At 45.9% G+C, this 23,037-nt stretch overlaps 1 protein-coding gene across 1 annotated transcript in view; it reads right to left on the bottom strand.

Moving 5' to 3' along the window:
• Positions 1-1,608: 1,608 nt before the first annotated feature.
• NUAK1 (NUAK family kinase 1) overlaps positions 1,609-23,037 on the bottom strand; it is a 130,814-nt gene continuing 109,385 nt past the window's right edge. Inside the window, 9 exon segments of the mRNA XM_030214098.1 lie at positions 1,609-1,932; positions 1,934-2,226; positions 2,229-2,331; positions 2,333-2,532; positions 2,535-2,587; positions 2,589-2,979; positions 8,550-8,574; positions 8,576-8,683; positions 14,883-15,002. Coding sequence (XP_030069958.1) covers positions 1,834-1,932; positions 1,934-2,226; positions 2,229-2,331; positions 2,333-2,532; positions 2,535-2,587; positions 2,589-2,979; positions 8,550-8,574; positions 8,576-8,683; positions 14,883-15,002 — 1,392 coding nt within the window. The 3' untranslated portion in view covers positions 1,609-1,833.

Here is a 23,037-nt window from a genome sequence, read left to right as displayed (position 1 = left end):
TACAAATCAACCTATGCATCCAGCTTCTCTTATATAAGCACACAACTGTGGAACGCACTTCCGACCGCTGTGAAAACAACATACGATCACCTAATCTTCCGGAAAGTCCTAAAGACTTACCTGTTCAAAAAGAAATACTCAAACGACTCAACCTAAATGCCTAACCCCGCAACACAACAATATAAATGCTCATATTGAACATAACCTACTCTTCCCCTTGACCCCCAATATGTCTATCAATTCTGACTATTAGTCTGTCATAACCTCACTTTGTATTTGTTCATGCCGGTATTGGCGATTGCCAGTACGGTACTATATAAGCCACATTGAGCCTGCAAATAGGTGGGAAAATGTGGGATACAAATACAACAAATAAATAAAATAAAATATGCAGAAACATATCAGTAATAGTGACAGGTACTTTGACTCCTGACGCATGCTGAAACACAGCCGTGTCGCATCATTTATGTACTAGGCAATTGGGCTTGCTTACAAGATTAAAGGTTCTATTTGCATCCTTTGGAATCCTCGTCTTTCTTGTTGCCTCACTTTCTTTGTTTGTTGCTAAATGTTGGCTTGCAAGTGCAGACTTACAGTCTCTTCCATAATGGAATCTGGTCACCCAGTTGCTGTTATAGAATTTGCAATCAGCACCCTCTGCATTTTGGCGCCTAAATTTGGGTGACCCGTATAGAATTGTCCCCTAAACGCTTTTGAATACTGACCCAATGAATACAGATCCCATTCACTATTTTGGCATTGAAGAGTTGCAGTCAATGTGACAGCAAACACTCAGGTTGCCCAGGCCTGTCTAATACGCAGTGCCAGTCTTATCAGAGGCTTCCATTTAAGTAATCCAAAAGACCCAGTCACAAATCCCTTACTTAGGTAAGTTTATAGTAATGCAAACGTTTCTCTTTCTCAATCTCTCTCTACCTTTCTGTCTATTCCTCTTTTGAGCCCAGGCTCATTCATGGATATATTCATCGCTTGCATTTTTTTAATGCAAATACTCTCATTGATCCCACCATCACCCCTTCTACCAACACCTAAATTTTGTTCTATTAGATCTGGTCTACCTCTACAAATACACGTTTTAACGTCCTTGACTGTTCCTTCTCTACATACTACAGCCCTCTATCAACATTCTGAAACCAAACTAATTCTTACTTTTCCTATAATACAACCTTACTACATTCTCAAGACAATACCATTTGCTGACAGGGAAAGAAATAGAAAGCTCCATCTTGAAATGTAAAATTACAAATCCAAGATGCCGTTTGTATACGCATAGATTTCAGACAGTTTTGGCTCGGCAGCTTACATTTCTCTACGTATCAGGAAACTCACCTACAGATTCAAAATGAAATAGTTCAAGGGCAGATGTGGAAATGCTTCAATAAAGTGCCTACCCACTGTCTCTCAAATTTTGGGGTCCACCCCTTGTTCATACTATTATTAGATCTGTTTTAGATTATTTTTTAAAGGGTGACGGCTGAAAAAGAGGGCAACAGGAAGTGAAAAATAAAGGGAAGCACTGCATGACACAGAAAACAAGTTCAACTCTACTAGATCTTTCAACTGTTCATTTACATAGTCAAACTAATGTTTAGTCATGATTAGGATGCATTTAAAAACCCAAAGTTTGATATTCAAGTGAAATGCTCTGTACAAATGTATGCACTGAGAGGAACGGGAAAGGGGTTCCTGAGCAGGAACTCTGATGCTCATCTTTACACTGTTACCACTGTCAGCAATCGACAACCAACTTGTCAATCCATCATAAAAAGTACAGAGGACAATCCTCCTCCAAATGTCCCAACATCCCCCTACCTAGTTAAGGTTGTTACAGATTTCCAGAGCTTTCTTGTAGACCTGAGTCACATCATCCATGTCCGTGAGAAGAGAAAAACTGTTGTCCGCCTGTCGGTTTTCGATAGCGCTTCAGGTTTTGAGGGCGGGGACATTTCTTAAGCCCTTCAAAATCTTGAAGTTGCAGGATGTTTTCCGCAGAGACGCAGCTCCGTATCCTGTGCCTAGTTGGCCGGTTCTCTGCCAGATCAAGCAGTTCAAAGGAGTCATTGGACAGGATGCTGTCATCGCTGATCACACTGGAAGGGCGGCTGTAACTACGAGATAATCCTTCACCAGGCATGACTGTTTCTTCCATGGAATCCAGGACTTGTTCAGCAGGGCTGACCAGAGATGAGTCAGTGCTGCTTGAGGATACTTGCTATTATGTTTTAATATGCCCTTTCGCCTATAAGAAAGGCTATGAGAAACAGTTCTTGATGTTTCTATGATGGCTTGGGAGATAGTGTTGCTTCCTGTCCATCACGTTGTCCAGCAGTTCCGAAGACTCACTTCGTTCTGGAGATGAGTAATAGCCAGACTCTCGCTGTTGGGTTTTCTTAAAATGCCTTTTTTAGGCATGGGCTAGACTGCTTTGCACAATTCTTCCTGGTACCTCTCTGTCTCCAGCATTTTTTACAGATGCACTAGTTCTACCTAGTTCTTGCTCTGTTTTAAAGTAGGGGGTAAGCCTGGATTTACCACACCTTCAATGAACCCTGCACTGTGAGATCGTGTTCACTGTGCTCCTTTTTTTCAAGATGCTTTTTGGTCTCTTACAGATTAACTTAGAAGTATTTTCTTCTGCCCCTTCCTGGAGGCATTGTGCAATATCATTTTCCTTTTTGGATTTTTTCAGAGATCTCTGCCGCTCGAGCATGACGTCGGATCCAGTGGGCTTAGAGAGGCACTTACTTTTGCCGTCCGAATCCAGCTGCCGACTGCTTGAACGGTGGTGCCAATCAATGAATCTGGCCAGAAGTGGTGACTCTGAGTCTTTTAAGCTGTCACAGTCACAAACACTACACTTGTAGCTCCAGTTTACCCACCAGTGGTTGGCTATATCTTCGATGGTTGCACGACGTTCGGGGTTCACCATCAGCATCCACCTGATCAGCCCACGAGCATCTGAAGAACAGAGAGTTTCATTAAAAAGAGTCATGCAAAATATTTGTTTCTTATTTCAAAATGTTAAGTATCAAGCTAACAGAAACAGAGAAACATGACGGCAGATAAAGGCCATATGGTCCATCCAGTCTGCCCATCCTCTGTAAACCCGTAACTCTTCCTTTTCTCTTGAATAAGAATGGGCAGGACATTGTATCAAAACCCAGAATCACCTTGATCCCTGTAAAATACATGCCCAAAATTTGGAGGAATCTGGACTAAGCTTGAAAGAGTCTGGTCTGTAGGGAGCAATTCTAGGAAAACAGGATTGTCAGACTGGGAAAGAGCCTTAAACTTGCTTCCAGCCTTCTTCTATGATCTCCAGATGCTACAAATCATGGAAGGAGGCAGAACACCATGAGATCCCTTCTGCTGGCTGAAGATTCAACGGTGCCCACAAAGCTAGTACCAAGAGCTCAATAGCCTTAAGGTCTGCAGAGGAAAATGGAGGCTGCCATCTTCCTATTTCCTCCATCCCATTTTCTCACTCACCCTTCTTCCATTCCTCTTGTACTTCTTCCCTTGCTTTTTGATCTCCCTCTCTTCTACCTTACATATGATATCAAATGTGTGCACCATAAAGGCAATTTTATAACAGGGTGCTTACATTTATATACATGCAAACCCCTGGATTCTAGATATGGTGCCGAAAGAACGGCAACAAAATTTAGGCGCAGTGTCATGATGCGCAAGTAACTAAATTAGTAAATAAGTTATTAAGTATGAATTAATGAGCCTTAACAATCAACAATTGTACCTGGTACTAATTGGAATTTGCACGCGCATCTTCTTCTGTGCTATTCTAGTACATAAGTACGTAAGTATTGCCATACTGGGAAAGACCAAAGGTCCATCGAGCCCAGCATCCTGTTTCCAACAGTGGCCAATCCAGGTCACAAATACCCGGCAAGATCCCAAAAATGTACAAAACATTTTATACTGCTTACTTATGGAGGAGTGGCCTAGTGGTTAGGGTGGCGGACTTTGGTCCTGAGGAACTGAGTTCGATTCCCACTTCAGGCACAGGCAGCTCATTCTGACTCTGGGCAAGTCACTTAACCCTCCATTGCCCCATGTAAGCCGCATTCAGCCTGCCATGAGTGGGAAAGCGCGGGGTACAAATGTAACAAAAAAAAAATACTGCTTACTCCAGAAATAGTGGATTTTCCCCAAGTCCATTAATAACGGTCTATGGACTTTTCCTTTAGGAAGCCGTCCAAACTTTTTTAAACCCCCGCTAAGCTAACCCGCCTTTACCACATTCTCTGGCAACGAATTCCAGAGTTTAATTACACGTTGAGTGAAGAAAAATTTTCTCCGATTCGTTTTAAATTTACTACATTGTAGCTTCATCGCATGCCCCCTAGTCCTAGTATTTTTGGAAAGCGTGAACAGACGCTTCACATCTACCCGTTCAACTCCACTCATTATTTTATAGACATCTACTACTACTACTACATCTATCATATCTCCCCTCAGCCGCCTTTTCTCCAAGCTGAAGAGCCCTAGCCGCTTTAGCCTTTCCTCATAGGGAAGACGTCCCATCCCCTTTATCATTTTCGTCGCCCTTCTCTGCACCTTTTCTAATTCCACTATATCTTTTTTGAGATGCGGTGACCAGAATTGAACACAATATTCGAGGTGAATAAATCCTCTAATACACAATTCTAAGCGCTATTCTATAAATCATGCTTGTCTCAGAGTGCCCTTTATAAAATAGCGCTTAGAGTTGACTTTATTCCAGCGCCAATTTTTGAGTCCCATTTATGGAATTCCCCTCTTAAGTGCCAGACTCGCAAGACTCTATATATGGTGACTAAAAAATTCACGTGGTAAACATTTCTGCCTAAGCGCATTCTAGAAGCAGTGCCTAGATTTAGGCGCGGTATATAGAATATGCTTAGTTGATATCCCAGCGCCTAAAACTACACACCTTGATTTACACCAATGAAAATGTGGCATAAATCCCTGTGCATAGATTTATACACACTGGGCCATATTCTATAACTATGTGTGTAAATTTTGGAACGCCCACAAAATACCCATTTCCCTGGCCAGAACCACACCCATTTTGAACCGTGCACATTAGAATTTAGGCACCGTTCATTACAGAATACGCTTAGCGAGTTATGTGTGTGTAAATTCTAATTATTGCCAATTAGTGTTCATTATTCCTTAAGTGTTGTTATCAATGCTGATTAGCTTGTTAAGCTAATTAAGTTGCCCGCATTGTTATAAAATACGCCTGGATTTGGCACAGATCTCTAGGCACGTAATATTGAATCTGGGGGTATATACATAAATGTACATACTACTGATATTAAACATGTAGAGAAAAATGAAGGCAGATAATGACCATCAGGCTTATTTTCAAAAGGGATCGCCGGCAATCTTCCAACACAAATCGGGAGATCGCTGGCGATCTCTCAATCCCATCCAAATCGGTATTATCGAAAGCCGATTTTGGCCGGCTTCAACTGCTGTTTCGTCGCGGCTGGCCAACCTTCAAGGGGGCGTGTTGGGAGGGTAGCGAAGGCGGGAAGGGGGGCGGGGTGAGGTTATGAGATGGCCGGCTTCACCTTATTATAGAAAATAAAAGGCCGACTCAAACGAGCATTTCGCCGGCCAGACTTGGTCCATGTATTTTAGGGACCAAGTCCCAAAAAAGAGCCACAACTGACCAGATGACCACCGGAGGGAAGCGGGGATCACCTCCCCTTCCCCCCAGTGGTCACCAACCCACTCCTACACAAAAAAAACAATTAAAACCTTTTTGCCAGCCTGTATGCCAGCCTCAAATGTCATACCCAGCTCCCTGACAGCAGTATGCAGGTCCCTGGAGCAGTTTTTAGTGGGTGCACTGCACTTCAGGCAGGTGGACTCAGGCCCCCCCTAACCTGTTACACTTGTGGTGGTTAATGTTGAGCCCTCCAAAACTCACTGTACCCACATGTAGGTGCCCCCTTCACCCCTTAGGGCTATGGTAATGGTGTAGACTTGTGGGCAGTGGGTTTTGGGGGGCTCAGCACACAAAGGAAGGGTGCTATGCACCTGGAAGCTAATTTTGTTTTTTTTTTTTAAGATTTTTTAAGTGCCCCCTAAGGTGCCCAGTTGGTGTCCTGGCATGTCAGGGGGGCCAGTGCACTACAAATGCTGGCTCCTCCCATGGCCAAATGCCTTGCATTTCGCCAGGTTTGAGATGGCCGGGTCCGGTTTCCATTATGGCTGGAAAACAAAGCCGGCCATCTCATCTAAACCCGGCGATCCTATTCTAAACCTGGCGAGCGAGTTGGCCGGCGCCAAGCGTATTTCGAAAATATGCTTGGCTCCGCCCGCTTATGGTGCCGGGCCCGAAGATGGCCGGCCAGCTATTTGGCCGGCGCCGTTCCATTATGCCCCTTTATATGGCCTGTCCAATCTGCCCATCCATGCCATCTACTCTCCCTTCCTTAGAGATCCTGTGTACTTATCCCAAGCTTTCTTGAATTCAGATACAGTTTTCATTTCCACCACATTTACCGGGTGCCCGTTCTCACAAATTCACCACCCTTTCTATGAAGAAGTACCTCCTGTGCATTTTATGCCATGGAGGTATTTAAGCGTCTCCCCTCTCTCGCCTTTCTGCCAAAGAATACATATTGAGATCATTAAGTCTGTCCACATATGCTCTATGATGAAGACCACTGACCATTTTAGTAGCCACCCCTCTGGACCTACTCCATCGTATTTATATGTTTTTAAAGGTGTTGTCTTCAGAACTGTACACAATATTCTAAATGAAGGTCTACGAAATTCCCACAACTATGGCGGAGAGTCTGGACGCAATGTCAAAAGAATCGTATATGCCTCTGGCCAGATACTTCCTCACTCCAGCTGCTTACTGACCAACTGGCAAAGCTATGCAGCCTGCTCCTGTGAGAGAGAACCTGAAAGACGTGGAGGCGCATTTTCAAAGCACTTACTCACAAAGTTACGTGGAGGGGCATAATCGAACAGCGCCGGCCAAATAGCTGTCCGGCCATCTTCGGGGCCCGCGCCGTAAGCGGGCGGAGCCAAGTGTATTTTTGAAATACGCTTGGCGCCGGCCAAATCGCTCGCCGGGTTTAGAATAGGATCGCCGGTGGATTGCCGGGTTAGATGAGATGGCCGGCTTCGTCTCCAGCCATAATGGAAACCGGACCCGGCCATCTCAAACCCGGCGAAATGCAAGGCAAGACCGATGCTTCTGTTTCTTGGGCTTTCCCCAATGCTCAGCATCATAGTCCTTCAGTGACCTCATCAAACCCATATGTACCCTCACTGTCGAGTTCAATGCTGACTGGTCCCGGAGCCTACTATCAGCGCCCAATATTCAGAGTACCCGGAACGCCCACAAGTTATCCAGTTTCAGCGCAGACACTAACCAAGAATATTCAGTGGCGCCAACCAGTTAAGTTGCTGCTGAATACTGCGATCAGCCACAGATAAGCGATTTAAGTCGGCAGGAGAGACTCCTGCCCGCTTTAATCATTTGGTATCAGCGGAATGTTTTAGGAAGTGAATTAAATTTTGGGTGAGTGAGAGTAGGTATCTGAATACTCTCTGTGTACTCAGTGTGTGCCCTGAGAATGGCAAGGACAAATCAAACTCAGGTATACATATAAAGTATCACATACTATGTACAATGAGTTTATCTTGTTGGGCAGACTAGATGGACCGTACAGGTCTTTATCTGCCGTCATTTACTATGCTACTCTCAAACATTCCATTGGGTTGGCAGGTTCTTGAATGTTATGACATATCAACAGGAGGCTTTAGGATAGTGAGAACGAATCTGAAAATAAAACCAATGAGAAAATCCTGAAGTACAACACTTCCTTCGGTTTTCTTCATGCTGTGGACAGTGTACTTGACACACACAAAAAAAAACCCATCACATCTAGGAAAGGGTATGTTTACCCGGAGAATAAATCCAACGCGAGAGTAAATGAGAGGGACATACAGCAGCTGGACACAACAAACAGGAATTTCCCTCTGCTGAAATCCTGTAATTTCTCAGAAGGCTCCCTCACCCTCCCCACCCCAGTCAAAACTACCATGTAATCCTCTGCTACCTATGAGCAATTATTTAGCTTATATCTGTGAGCAGAGTTTAACTGTCTTGAGTTTGATACATGCTACATTCACCCTAGAAAACGTATCTGTTGCACTGCCCTGTGTCAGTTTTCAGCCTGTCTGAACAACTCCATCTACGACTTGCCAACAGACTTTCTGCTGTCCACACATCTAGTTGAAAAGACCAACCAAAGTCTCTCCTCAAGGTAATATAGCCTATCTAACTATAAAGCTGGATTTCAAAGGAGCTCTTGGTAAGTACTGTACCAAAGCCAGAATTAATCTCAGCTGAAGTTTTGAAGAGGAGCAGAAGGAGGGGAAGACTCTTTTCCTTGTCATTTCAAAGTAAGGGCAAAGCATGCCAAAAAAGCAACTGGATAAATCAGACACTTTCAACTCTTGTCATCTTACTGCATTATGCCAGCTCCTGTTTATACCTGATGGCTGTGTTGGCTCACGGTAATTCTCCACTGCTTATCTGCCTGATTAGGTTTTTATGATCAAAGCCATCAAAAGGCATCGTTCCATAAACCAGAGTGTAGAGAAGTACACCAAGGGCCCAGCTGTCGACCTATGAGAAAGAGAAGGGGAGCGTGAGTGCCAATGGTAGGTCTGCTTCTGACATCTGCTAACAAAACAAAAGTACATTCAACAGAGGTTCAGGAAACAAGGCAGAGGTGACGAGTGCTAGCAGAGCTGTCAAAGGGACAAGCGCAGAAATCAGCAGCTCGATATTCGAATGAAAACAAACTATGAAATTAACACATCCATTATTGTGTAGGAGTCATCCTCCCCTGTTTTCATACCGATAGCGTCACTTGAGATAAGACCTGCTACAATTGAGGCACAGAGCTGTTTCCTTGTTTGGAATACGGTACCCTTAACCCCCCCCCCCCCCTCAACGGCAGGGGATGTTTCAAAATGCCATATGAGTTACGTCTGCATTCTAGAGGACAAGACTGTTTTTGTTGTTCACAGCACCGTGCGTTTAACCTAGGATAAGGCGTGTTAAGCACCTTTATACACCTCTAGCCAACATGAAAGAGCTTATGAAACCCATTTTTAAAAAGTTGGTAACTCATAGAAAATAAAAACAGCAAAACGTTTTCGCCACCTATTTTAGAAAGCTATTTCGTGCTGCCGGGCACCAAAGAGATGGTTTAATCTATTCCCGCCAGTCTTGACAGAACTTAAATAACTTTTGCCTTTTAGTACTACAGTTTATACTGTTTTTTACATTTCCATGCTGCTTAATTATTGAAGATTAAAGAGTATAATAGAAAGTGTCAGCTTTAGTTAATCAGATTTATTTGGAGAGGTTGTAATCCAGCTTTTGTGATATTATAAACCCAATACCATGAATCTCTTTACACTTTCTCAACTAAATACATCAAGCAGAACAAGCTTCAAAATTGACAACTGTCCTGGATCCTGAAATTCACCTGAAAGCATCCAAGAAAGGGTATTATATAATACTAGTAAAAAAGGCCCGTTTCTGACACAAAAGAAACGGGCACTAGCAAGGTTTTCCTCGGAGTGGTATTTTGAGAGAGTGTAGTGAGAGTGACTGTGTGTGAGAGAGAGAGTGAATGTGTGAGTGGGTGTGAGAGAGAGACTGAGTCTGCTGCGAGTGTGTCTGTGAGAGAGAGAGAGTGTGTGTGTGTGAGAATGAGAGTGTGTTGCAAGTGCGTATGTGAGACACAGTGTGAGAGAGTGTGTTTCACACAGATACAGTGTGTGCGAGACAGAGAGTGTGTGTGAGACACAGACTCTCTGTGAGACTGAGTGTATGAGACCAAGAGAAGTGTGTGAGTGACGTGTGGACACATAGAGAGTGAATGTGATACAGTGTGAGACATAGAGTGTGTGAGAGTGGAAAAGACATTGACTGGTGAGAGAGAGAGACAGAGTGTGGAGAGAGGAGTGTGTGTGTGACAGAGATACCTCCCCCCTCTCTGGTATCAGGGCCCCCCTCCCTCCCTCTCTCTGGTGTCAGGCCCACCCCCTCTCTCTCTCTGGTGTCTGAGCGTTACTGTGCAGGATGCTGAGCCTCTGGCCTGTGCTTCAAGGAACTGACCAATCTATTAATAGAATGCACCTCCAACATTCTGAAGCCAGAGAAACCTCGTGTGGTTGGTCACTTCTGCTTGTGACGAACCCGGAAGTAGTGATGTCAATTCAGGAGATGGATAGCAGAGAGCAGGAATGCCTCAGCCATGCAGTCAGCTTCAGAATGTTGGAGGTGTGTTTTATTATATAGGATAGGATAGGCATTTATGCATACCTGTGATGAATACATGCACGTACACCCACGTGTGTGCATATACTTGTAAGCACTATTCTGCAACCACACAATTCATTTACATAGGGCCCTTTTACAAAGGTATGTAAGGCCCTATGCATGTCCAGCACGTGCCAAATCAGCATTACCACTTAGCTACCCGCGTGCCCCGGCCGGTAATTCTGAAGTTAGTGCATGTTGAAAACATGCGGTAGAAAATATTTCTATTTCTACCACGTGGCGCTTACCCGGCGGGTAAACGGCAGCGGCTAACCGCTGCATACCTACCACCCAGGTAGCGCATGAAAAAAAGGTCTCAGGCTGAAAACGGATGCGCGTTGGTTTTATTTTGCCGCACGTCCATTTTCCAGCCCCTTAAAAAAAGGCCCTTTTTCCAGGACATGGCTAAAACTGGCTCGGCGTGTGCCCAAAAAAAACGCGTTTGCACTGCTGAAGGCCACTTTTTGCTGCAGCTTATTTGCAAGGGAGGTAGGGACAGGTAGGGAGGGGCAGAGGTTCCCACTTATTCATGTAATCCCTGCCGCAGTAAAGCGCCTGCACTCACACAAGCTCTAAGGGTGGTGTAACTGTGAACAACTAAATATTAGGCACACAAGACACTGGGTCACACTAATATTCTAGGGGTCCATATTCAAAGCAATTAACTAGGTATGGTTAAATCGCCTCTGCAGGGCCAGTGGCATAGGCAGAAATTTTTTTAAAGGGGTGTGCCCATCCCCACCCACCCCGCACTGACAGTGGCACTCATAGGCGGCCTGCACCGTGGCTTTCTCTGTTGTCAAGTGAACTGTCACGCCCTTCATAAAACAGGAAGTTGTGTCAGAAGGGGCAGGATGATTCATAGGAAAGATCCCAGTGCAGCTTATGAGTGCCACTGCCTGTGCAAAGACTGGAGGGAGATGATTTTAAGGCACAGGAGAGACTGACTGACAGGGAGTGTGTATGCAACACATGCACCTGGAGCAAATATGCCACTGTTTTAAAATATTTTAAATACCTTGTTATGAATTTTTTTTTAATTACATTTGTACCCCGTGCCTTCCCACTCATGGCAGGCTCAATGTGGCTTACATGGGGCAATGGAGGGTTAAGTGACTTGCCCAGAGTCACAAGGAGCTGCCTGTGCCTGAAGTGGGAATCGAGCTCAGTTCCTCAGGACCAAAGTCCACCACCCTAACCACTAGGCCACTCCTCCACTGTTGCTACTATTTGAGATTCTACATGGAATGTTGCTATTCCACTAGCAACATTCCATGTAGAAGTCGGCCCTTGCAGATCACCAATGTGGCCGCGCAGGCTTCTGCTTCTGTGAGTCTGACGTCCTGCACGTACGTGCAGGACGTCAGACTCACAGAAACAGAAGCCTGCGCAGCCTTCTACATGGAATGTTGCTAGTGGAATAGCAACATTTCATGTAGAATCTCCAATAGTAGCAACATTCCATGTAGAATCTCCAATAGTATCTATTTTATTTTTGTTACATTTGTACCCTGCGCTTTCCCACTCATGGCAGGCTCAATGTGGCTTACATGGGGCAATGGAGGGTTAAGTGACTTGCCCAGAGTCACAAGGAGCTGCCTGTGCCTGAAGTGGGAATCAAACTCAGTTCCCCAGGACCAAAGTCCACCACCCTAACCACTAGCCCACTCCTCCACCACCCCCTTGCAAAATATTGTTAAGCTTGAACTAGTTCACCTTCTGCCCAAATACGTAAGAAGCAATTTTCAAAACAATCGAAACTTGCGATCTGTGGGTTTTTGTTTATAGACTTGACATCAGTGCTCAGAGGGAAAAGACACAGCTGTTCCTTTAGAGAAATTGCCCAGGGAAAAAAGTACTCGAAGAGACCTGCACCTTGCTTTTTCTGTGCCTATTTTTCCCTTCCCAACACCATGTGCAGTTTGGAAATGTTATTTTATTTATTTATTGGGATGTATTAACTAACTTTATGAAGAAATTCAGCCAAGACAATTTCTTAGATGGCTTTCCAAAAGTAACCCCAGGCAAGTTACAATGGAAACATAAGAAATGATAACTAAAATATCCACAGTGTACTTTCAACACATTATTTCTATGATTTTTTTTTCTTCCTATGGATTTTTTGTTCTCCTTCTAAAAACTGCAGGAAATGAAACCTTTAAGCAAACCATGTGACACTTCATTACTGTGCCAGCAAGCTGGCTCAAGGTATACTTTTGCATTTGTTTTCTGTTCTGCTTTTGTGCAAAACTTAAATCTGGTCAGGAGCAGTGGCGTAGCCAGACAGTCAATTTTGGGTGGGCCAGAGCCCAAAGTGGGTGGGCACAAAATTTTCTCTGCCCCGCCCTATCCCCACCTCAAAATATAAATACATTAGCTAATGAGGATCCCCAAGCTCTGTCGGCTGAAGACAGTGGTGTGCTGGAGCAGGCTCTCACAGGCTCGCAAGAGCCGGTTGTTAAGTTTTTAAGAATTTTGGGAGCCGGTTGTTAAAGTAGAGCCCTCCATGGCTACTTTAACAACTGGCTCCCAAAATGTAGGCTTGGGTCCCCCGCTGAATTCTCTTTTACTTTGCTGGTGGGGATGCTGAGCCCTGCCAGCCAAGTAAATAGACTGCTGCTGTTCCCAGCTCCTTGTTTCCAGCTCTGAGCAGCAGGCTGGGACTTCTTCAGCATGTGTGAGAAGTTTCAGCATGCTGCTCAGAGCAAGACGTTGGGAGTGGTGGCAGTCCATTTATTGGCTGCCAGCAAAGGTATGCCTAGTGTGCCCGCACGAAGGGAGGGAGGAGAGAGAGGCAAGTGTTGCTCCCCCCCCCCCCCCCCCGGTCACCCTTGGCCCTTCCAACTACAGAGCTGGCTACGTCCGAAGAAAGAGCCTGTTGTTAAAACTTTACCAGCACACCCCTGGCTGAAGACCTTCTCTGAAGGTGGCCAGAACTCCCTTTTACCAAGCTCGGCAAGCATCAGCAACATCCCTAAGCAACTGAAGCCGGCACCCCTGACATACTTAGTTGCCGGTGACTCAAGGATGCAGTCGCCAACTGCAGAGCTTGGTAGAAAGGAGTTATGGCTGGCTTTGGAGGAGGTTCTCAGCTGGGGATGTTGGGGAATCCCCACCAGCTATACAGCAAGGGTCAGGACCGGTCAGTTTCTTTTTTTTTTTCTGCTTTCCTGTCTGTCTGTTAATTCTCCTTCTCATCTCTCACCCACTAGCTCTCCCCATTGCCCATCTCACTCCTCCTGACCTCCATTCCCTTTCATCTTTAATCTACTCCCCATTACTATATTTCTGCCCTCTGTAATCACAGCCCTTTCATTCATTTCCTTGCCACCCCTCCTCCCCTTCCTGGCCTCTCCCACATGAGCCCAACACATGACATGTGCTTAGGGAAGGACTAAGCCCTTTGAAATGTGCTAATTCAATGGCTCCCAAGGCAGATATTTCCCGGGTAAGTCAGCTGTTGTCAGAAGAAGGGGGAGGGAAGTAGCAGAGCCACAGCTGCCTGCAATGTCTGTCTAGTGTAGGGTTATCATATTTTGTCCTCTGAAAAAGAGGACACACGTCACGCCCCTATCCCGCCCACACCACGCCCCCTGCCCCGCCCACGTCGTGTCCCTTTCGGATCCTCGCCCCCCCCTTTCTCGCTCTCACCCTGTCACATATTCCCCTCCCCCCGGGTCACATATTCCCTTCCCCTGTCCCCCCCCCCCCCGTCACCTCCCCTCCCCCTTGTCACATATTCCCCTCCCCTTACTTACTATCTACTGCCCCGGTGATCTAGTGACCTCTTCGGGGCAGGAAAGAGCCCCCTCTTTCCTGCCCGGAGCGCTGCCTTGCCCCTGCATCCTTCTCAGTCTCGGCACGGGATTCAAAATGGCCGCCGAGAGTTGAAGTCTCGCGAGGCCGCTTCAACTCTCGGCGGCCATTTTGAATCCCGAGCCGAGACTGAGAAGGATGCAGGGCAAGGGCAGGCAGCGCTCCGGGCAGGAAAGAGGGGGTTCTTCCCTGCACCAAAGAGGTCACTAGACCACCAGGGCAGATAGTAAGTAAGGGGAGGGGAGACCCACGGTGCCGCTCGCCTGCCCGCCCGCCCATTTGTCCAGAAATCCGGACAAACAGGCGGGCGGGCAAAACCCGCCGGACATGTCCTCAAAAAGAGGACATGTCCGGGGAAATCCGGACATATGGTAACCCTAGTCTAGTGTCCTCCCTCTCCCTCCTCCATATTGCATTGTCCTCCAATTGACAGATTTTAGGGAGTAGTGTTTCTTAACTACTGCTTTCTCCTCTGAAGTCCGAACCACATGGAATCTTGTCCGTGGATGTTTTAAAATGCATTTATATTATGATGGGGGGGGGGGGGGGGGGAGGCCCAATGTGCGTGTTTACGTAGGACTCACCAATGGGTTAATCCTGCCCTGTGCATGATTTAGAAACAGATAGCAATGAGTTAAACCTCTCCTTGTGCTATCCTTGCCTTCTCACTTACCTCTGGGCCACGATAGGGCCTTCCGTTGACAATTTCAGGAGATGCGTAAAGTGGGCTGCCACAGAACGTCTGCAGAAACTTGTCTTTCTGATAGAGGTTGGAAAGACCAAAGTCTGCAATCTGCCAAAAAAAGGAATACTTTCAGTTTTATATATAATCTTTGGTGTTGTCACTGTCAGGTTATTTTGACCAGCAATATTGTGAACTAAAATGAGATGAAAATATCACGAGACATCAATACTGCTTTTGTGTTTTCATAAGAACATAAGAATTGTCATACTGGGACAGACCTAAGGTCCATCAAGCCCAATATCCTGTTTCTAATAGTGGCCAATCCAGGTTACAAATACAGGTTACAAATACCTGGCAAGATCCCAAAACAGTACAATACATTTTCACAGTTCGAAAAAGGCATAGAGAGGGGGTAACCTCAACGGAGCAACACATCAATCCTACACAAAAGCAAAGAGGGAGTAGACTGCATGGAGCAACATATTCAACTCAATACAAAGGTAAAGAGGGGGTATAACTCGGGTTCAATGTGGCTTACATTTGAAAATACAGCGAGACAGAATAATAGAATTCAGTAACATCATGGGAGCAAGTAGATGGATATGTCTGAAACATTTAACAAAGTTGAGATTACCATATATACCCAACTGGGCATTTAAAAGCCTGTCCTTTAATGAAGCTGAATGTTTGAATGCAGCAACACATGCAACCCTAAACATGCATGGAGCAACACCTATGACTCTATACAAAGGGAACGAGGGGATATAACCTACACAGAGCAACACGTACAACTCTATACAAAGACAAAGAGGGGGTGTAACCTGCACAGAGCAACATGTACAACTCTATACAAAGACAGAGGGGGTGTAACTTGCACAGAGCAACACATACACATACAAAGACAAAGAGGGGGTGTAACCTACACGGAGCAACACGTACAACTCTATACAAAGAGGGGGTGTAACCTGCACGGAGCAACATGTACAACTCTATACAAAGACAGAGGGGGTGTAACTTGCACAGAGCAACACATACACATACAAAGACAAAGAGGGGGTGTAACCTACACAGAGCAACACATACACATACAAAGACAAAGAGGGGGTGTAACCTACACAGAGCAACACATACAACTCTATACAAAGACAAAGAGGGGGTGTAACCTGCACGGAGCAACATGTACAATCCAGTGGCATAGACACAGAGGGCCAGGCCTGGGCCACCCAATTTAGGTTCATGGCCCCCCAAGGTCTTCTGGTTTGGCTGGCGGGAGTCCCCAAGCCCTGCCATCAGAAGCTTTCCTGCGGTGATATTTGCCGCCACGCTGCCTGCCCTGCTTCCCCCTCCCCCAGCAGCATGCTCATTTTTAGTATGCTCAATTTCATTAAAAACAAGCATGCGGCCAGGGTGGGAAAACAGCACAGGCAAGCGCGGTGGTGATTATCGTTGCGGCAAAGTTTCTGCTGGTGGGGCTTGGGGACCCCCACCAGCCCAGGTATGTGGGGTTATGGTAGGGGTCGAGAGCAGTTGGGAGGCAGGGCAATATGTGCCCCCAATTACTTTGGGCTCATGCCCCTCCAAAATCGAGGTCCGGCTATGCGTCTTGTACAATCCTCTACAAAGGCATATAGGGGGGTGTAAACTACACGGAGCAACACATATAACCCTATACAAAGGCAAAGAGAGAGTGTAATCTGCACTGAGCTATATGTACAACTCTATACAAAAGCATAATGGGGGTAACCTGCATGTTCTGCATAGCGCGGCAGGTACAACTGTAGCCACTGTACTGGGCAGAATAGATGGACAAGGCTGGTCATTATGTGCTGCAGCCAAAATTATAAAACCATTCTTAGTGGTACTGGACGCCTTGTTTTGCAGATTGGACAGGCTGCGAATGTCTTCATCTGCCATCACTTTCTATGTTACTATGCTTATGTTCAAGTCTGGCCCTTCCCACCCTTCCCCCAACATGAGTTCCTGTGCATGTTTTTATTGGGGGAGGGGGGAATATAACAGGGCATGAGCATGTGTTTTCAACATTGGCTTGGGTCTCTGAAAAGATAGGGCAAGAACGGCGGCAGCGAGTATACCGAAGAGGGATGGGCATGCTGGACACAGCATTGGAGGTAGGGAAAGTGAGAGGAGATGCTGAAGGGGTGGGTTAGATCGTGGAAAAGGGCTGCTAGCCACCTTTGGGGGAGGAGGGTAGGGAGGAGAATGAGGGATGCAGCCCACTTGGGGGAGAGGAGAGGGAGGAGACGGGGGATACTGGATTATGAGAGAATCAGGGAAGGAAAGGTAGGGCAAGAACAGCGGCAGTGGGGATATGGAAGAGGGATGGGGATGCTGGACACAGGAATGGGAGGAAGGGAAGGTGAGAGAAGATGCTGAAAAGGGGTAGTGTAGGTCATGGAAAAGGGGATGCTAGCCACCTGGGTGAGGAGGAAGACAGGGAGCAGAAAGAGAGATGCTGGACACCTGGGGGGAGGGTAGGGAGGGGATGCTGGACTGTAGAGGCTAGGGCTCTGAACCACCCTAGGATGGATACACACAGTTGAAAGTTTACCTAGGGCAGTGGCTTCCAAACCTGTCCTGCGGGTGTCAGACACTCTTGGGCCAGCTCTGGTGACCAGTTACAAAATGATCTTCCTAGGCAATTTACAATTCAGATTTACTGCTAGTAACAGTAGACGAGAGAGCAGACACCAGTAAAACATCCTGTGAAAGATGGACTAATAACAGGTATGTGTGTGTGAAAGTTAATTGTGGATGGTTTTCCCTAGCCTCTAGAACCTAATTAACGTGGTTACTACTTGTTCTACTTGATTACGGGCTGTCATGAGCCAAGGCTGCTCCTTCATCTGTGTGAGAAGAGTCCTAAAGTGCTCTGGTAAGAACCCGGCTTTGTATTTATGGCATGCAGCAGACATTGAAACCTACATAATTGCACAGTCTGAAACCTTACTCCCAAGCGCTTGGATCATGTTTAAGTGACCTGAATTCCACTAGTCTTATCAAGGCACCGTTCCGGGGAAGTTGGACTTAAGCCCTCAGAAGTGCGCCTTGTCAATCAAGGAGAGGAATGGTGTTAAAAGTTAAGACTGCTCCATCACCTTTCCCCAGTAGTGCAGGCTGCTCTAAGGGTCAAGGCTCACACTGAACACCCGGCGTATTTTCCTTAATAAAATAATGCCGTGGAATGTAAGAGAATGTATTTGGAGGGGGGGAAAAATCCATTTGTTTTCACACAAAGAAATTCATAGACTGGGCAGCCATGTTTTCATTTCAGCCATTCAGGAAAAGCGTATTTACATTAGGATCCCCTCCCATCCTGACAGACTGATGGTTATCAGCTTCACCCATTAAAGCTGTCATTCCCTCTGCAACAAGATTAATAGGCGTCAAGATTACTTTACATTTTGGGCTCTTAAATGAGAGCTGGAAGCTGCAGGTTTTTTTTTTTTAAGTTCCAAATTTGGAGGACCTGGAGAGAAGCCATAAAATTCAGATCCCAGTCCTCCTTAATGGGATCCTTTCTGTTTATTGCTAGTCAGGTCAGTATTTGGACTACGAATTCTACAAAGTTGATAATACCGTGGCTTGTTTAAATTTACGTAATAAAAAAAATCATGCAGCTAAGTAAATGGTTATTTAGAAGACAACGTGTTGGGTTAACATTTATTATTTTACTAGGAAAAAATGCCCGTTTCTGAGCGCAATGAAACGGGCGCTAGCAAGGGGCCCCCTCCCTCCGAGCTACTTGCCTTGTTCGGGGTTCGCGTCGCTGTGTGTGGGGAGGGTTTTTTTTTTTTGCTGCGCCTCCGTGGCCGTGCCTGTGGCGTTTCCGTTTCGGCCCTCGAGTGTCACAGCTCCGCCCTCGACGTCATAACGTTTTGACGCGAGGGCGGTGCAGACACTCCAGGGCACACCGGATATCTCGGGCGCCTCAACTTCCGTGGAGGCTTCAGAACGTTGGGGTTGCCTTTTATATAGAGAGATAATTAAATTTCTAACTTTGCTTTTCAGGACAAGAAAGGAGCAATTTACAATCTCACGAAGTGACATGTGGTACTTAAGACGGCTGTGGCGCTGAGGCCCGCTCAATTACATTTTAATTTAATCACGCATTTATAATCCACTTCGCCACCACAGTGGTTCAAGGTGGACAACAATCTTATCCTTGCATCATAAAATTATAAAGATTAAAAAAAAACAGAGAGGAAGTTTGCCAATGAAATATTAAATATCGGACGACGACAAATAGGCATCACCAATTAATCATTTGCAACCTTCGGAAAGTGCTATGCCAATGAAAAGCACGGACCCAGAACTGATAATCATTTATTCCTTTGGTAATAGTTCTTAAATAACTCTCCCCCTAATATTCAAAACTATTAGCGTATCGGCACCTAACTGTTACTGTTTAGGGTTTCTGCCAGGTACCTGAGACGTGGACTGGCCACTTTTGGCAGCAAGATACTGGGCTAGATGGACCATAGGTCTGACCCAGTATGGCTGTTCTTATGTTCTCATGGTTATCTCCGCGGAATACTGCCAGTTAGCACCTAACCAGATAATCAGCCATATCGTATTACCTGGTTAGGTGCCAATATTCAGTGCCTAACCAGATACGTTTAGTGGTCAAATAGGACCGAATAAATACCTGTCCTACCTTTAACCACTAAAAAGCTAACCACTGAATATCAGCATAGCTGGTTAACTTTTTAGCGGTTAAAACCCCCCTGGATATTCAATGCCAGTCACCAGAAATGGCCTGGCATTGAATATCCGGGAATATCCTCAGTAGTCTCCCTAGTGGCATAGCTACATGGGGTCACAGGAGCCTGGGCCCCCAAAATTTCCTTTGGGCCCCTGGTTTTCCTGGTGGGGGTCCCCAACCACCACCAGCTGAAGCCTTCGTCCAGCACCGGTCTCCGGCATCACTGCTTTGCCTGCCCTGCTCTCTCTTCTCCTCACGTCCAGCAAAATGTGCCCCCCACCTCGGGCTCTGGCACCCTCCCACCATGAGGTCTGGCTACGCCCCTGAGTCTCCCCTTCCCAATTTCCCCATCCTGACACTAGCAGTTTCCCTCTCTCTCTTTCTCAATCCCCATCATTCCTAGCTTTTTTTCCTACCTTCTCTCAACCCACCACCCTGTCTCCAGAACTTTCCCACCCTTTCTTCCTCAACCCCCTTCCCCAATAGTCTCCTCCCTCCAAATCCTCCCACCCTGTTACTAGCAGTTTCCCCGTCTCTCCTCCTCAGCCCTCATCATTCCTACTAATTTCCCACCCGCTTTCAATCCACCACCTTGTACCTATCGATCTGCTATTCTTTCTTTCTCAATCCCTTCTCCCTCGCCAGCAAAAGTGCTGTCCACCGGCGGCTAAACATCAGGCCCCATGCTTTCCATAGACGACAAAACTGCATACAATTTGTTTCTGTGCCTAATATTAAAGGAAGTATCCAGCATTCTGGTCCAATACCTTCCAGTGACCTTCTTTTCCAAACTAGTCAAAACTGAAAAATGCTGGGGACAGGAACAGTTTTGGAATGGTTATGTTTTTAAGATGATTTATGTTTTGCTTTTTGCTGCTGTTTGTTTTTTATTTTTAATTTTAGATTTGTATTTTACTGTTTTGTATTTCATTGTTTAGCACATGGAGCAGTTCTCTGGAAATGTGATACATGCATGTGAATGAATGAATAATGCATGGCCTTTGGAAACATTCTCAAACAAGTTCCAGACCATCACTTCGGGATGCTCAAAAACTGTGCCCACAAGCAGAATGTTTTCCCTGACAGGAGTTTTTGCTAACTGGAATCCATTTGTTGTAGATGTCTAGAAACTGACACCCTACCCCTGGAATCTGCACAGAAAAGCGTTTTAAATGATTTATCACAGATTGAGAAATTTTCCAAAAGGCAAGGAATAAGAGTGTCATGCTAAATTAGCAATCATTATATTTAAAACCTTACACATCTTCTTCCCAGAAAGATCCTGGCCAGTGTTTCTGACTTTCCAGGAATTTTGGACCTGACAATATTTGAGATTACATTTTTTGGAAATTTAGAGGCGTACATTATGTTTTAATCTAGACGATGTATGTTTACCTTGGATCTAGCAGCTAGCCCCAAAACACAGGGGCCACCAAATCAAGGATGAGATGGCAAATGACCTGAAAGAAGGACCAGCTGCAGAGAGCCCTTTCTACCCCCCCTCCCTAGCAGTCTTCCCTTTTCTCAATCCACCCCACCGCCACCATTACTAACAATTTCCCTCTCTTTCTCAACCCCCCCCGTTGTTCCTGGATATTTCCATCGTTCCTCTCTCAATCCACTCCAGCACTCTTCTACCCTTTCTCAACCCCCCCAATCCCCCCCCCCCCATCCTGACACTAGCAGTTTCCCTCTCTCTCTTCCTCAATCCCCATCATTCCTAGCTATTTTCTACCTTCTCTCAACCCACCACCCTGTCTCCAGAACTTTCCCACCCTTTCTTCCTCAACCCCCTTCCCCAGTAGTCTCCTCCCTCCAAATCCTCCCACCCGCAGTTTCCTTCTCTCTCCTCCTCAACTCTCATCATTCTACTAATTTCTCACCCTCTTTTAATCCACCACCTTGGACCTATCAATCTCCTATTCTTTCTTTCTCAATCCCTTCTCCCTCCCCTGTAGTCTCCCTCTCAGATACCCCACTTACCCCCTTCTTTGCTGCCCTCTCTCTCTCTCCAGTGCAGTGCTCTCTCTTTCTGAGCTCCCTCACCAATAGATGGCAGGTCTTTTCCTCTGACCCAAGGACTGGACTACTTGTCTTTAGCTCATGAAGGCTGCTGACTTCCTCGTCAGCCCATGCAGATGTCAGCGCAGCTGCCTCCTCCTCCTCCTCCTATTGGTTTGTGAAGGCCTCCGATGCTGTCTTGTCCTCCTCTCAGTGGCATACCTGGGTCCCAGGCAGGACCACTTAATTTCTAGTCACCGTGGCAACCTGGTGTCTGAAGTTTATTGAACTCCGATTTATCCCTCTTGCCCACATGTCTACATGCACAAGGACCAAAGATATTTCCTGTTAGGTTAACCAGCTAGCTGTACATTTTTTTTTTTAAACTGACAGGCTGCTCCAGTCCCTGTCTTCCTCCACAATGTGAAGAAACTTGCCTTTCTAAGATATTTTCCAAAGAACACATGTTAAGCAGCAGTAAAATATGGCTGCAGTGACACATACCCGGAAAGATCAGAGTGTGCTTGCAGTATGCCAGGTGACCGTAAAGTATGAAAGCAGCAGAACTGTCTGAACAGGCATAAGTGATTCAGCAGTGATACGGGCCGAAGTGATCCAATGAAAGATATATTCTCATAGTGACCTACGCTTGGCTGGTATGAAACATACTTTCAGGGAAATATAACAGACAAGTGCAGTGCGCCAGGGGTGACGTGTGCCCAGCAGGCACTGTGTTATTTATTTATTTCTTACATTTGTATCCCACATTTTCCCACCTATTTGCAGGCTCAATGTGGCTTACATTGTACCGTAGAGGCTTTCGCCAACTCCGGTAGAGAAACAAATACAAAGAGTTATTGTGGTCGAATAAGGTTCATATGGTATAAACATAATGGGGAGTCGTGAAGAGAGGATTTATGCAGAGCTGCTTACGAGCTTTGGTTTCGTTGTGTTGCAAGGTTTAGGCATTCAAGTTGGGTCGATAGGGTACGCCTTTTTGAACAGGTTGGTTTTTAGTGATTTCCGGAAGTTTAGGTGGCCGTGCTTTTGGTAGTGCGTTCCACAATTGTGTGCTTACATAGGAGAAGCTGGATGCATATGTTGATTTGTATTTGAGTCCTTTGCAGCTTGGGTAATGGAGATTTAGGTATGTTCGTGTTGATCCGATTGTGTTTCTTGTTGGTAGGTCAATGAGGTCTGTCATGTAACCCGGGGCGACGCCGTGGATGATTTTATGGACTAAGGTGCAGATTTTGAAAGCAATGCGTTCTTTGATTGGTAACCAGTGTAGTTTCAGTCCAAACTTAAAGCCCACCTCTTTACCACTGCTTTTGACTCCTAACCACTACTCACTTGCCCTGTCCTTTAACCTCACCTATTTATTCCCTTCTCCTTAATTGTTCTGTCTGTTTACCTGTC

This window comes from Microcaecilia unicolor, chromosome 9, assembly GCF_901765095.1.
Source record: "Microcaecilia unicolor chromosome 9, aMicUni1.1, whole genome shotgun sequence".
Taxonomy (NCBI): domain Eukaryota; kingdom Metazoa; phylum Chordata; class Amphibia; order Gymnophiona; family Siphonopidae; genus Microcaecilia; species Microcaecilia unicolor.
Note: the sequence above shows the minus strand (reverse complement) of the source record. Positions and strands in the feature narration are given on the sequence as shown.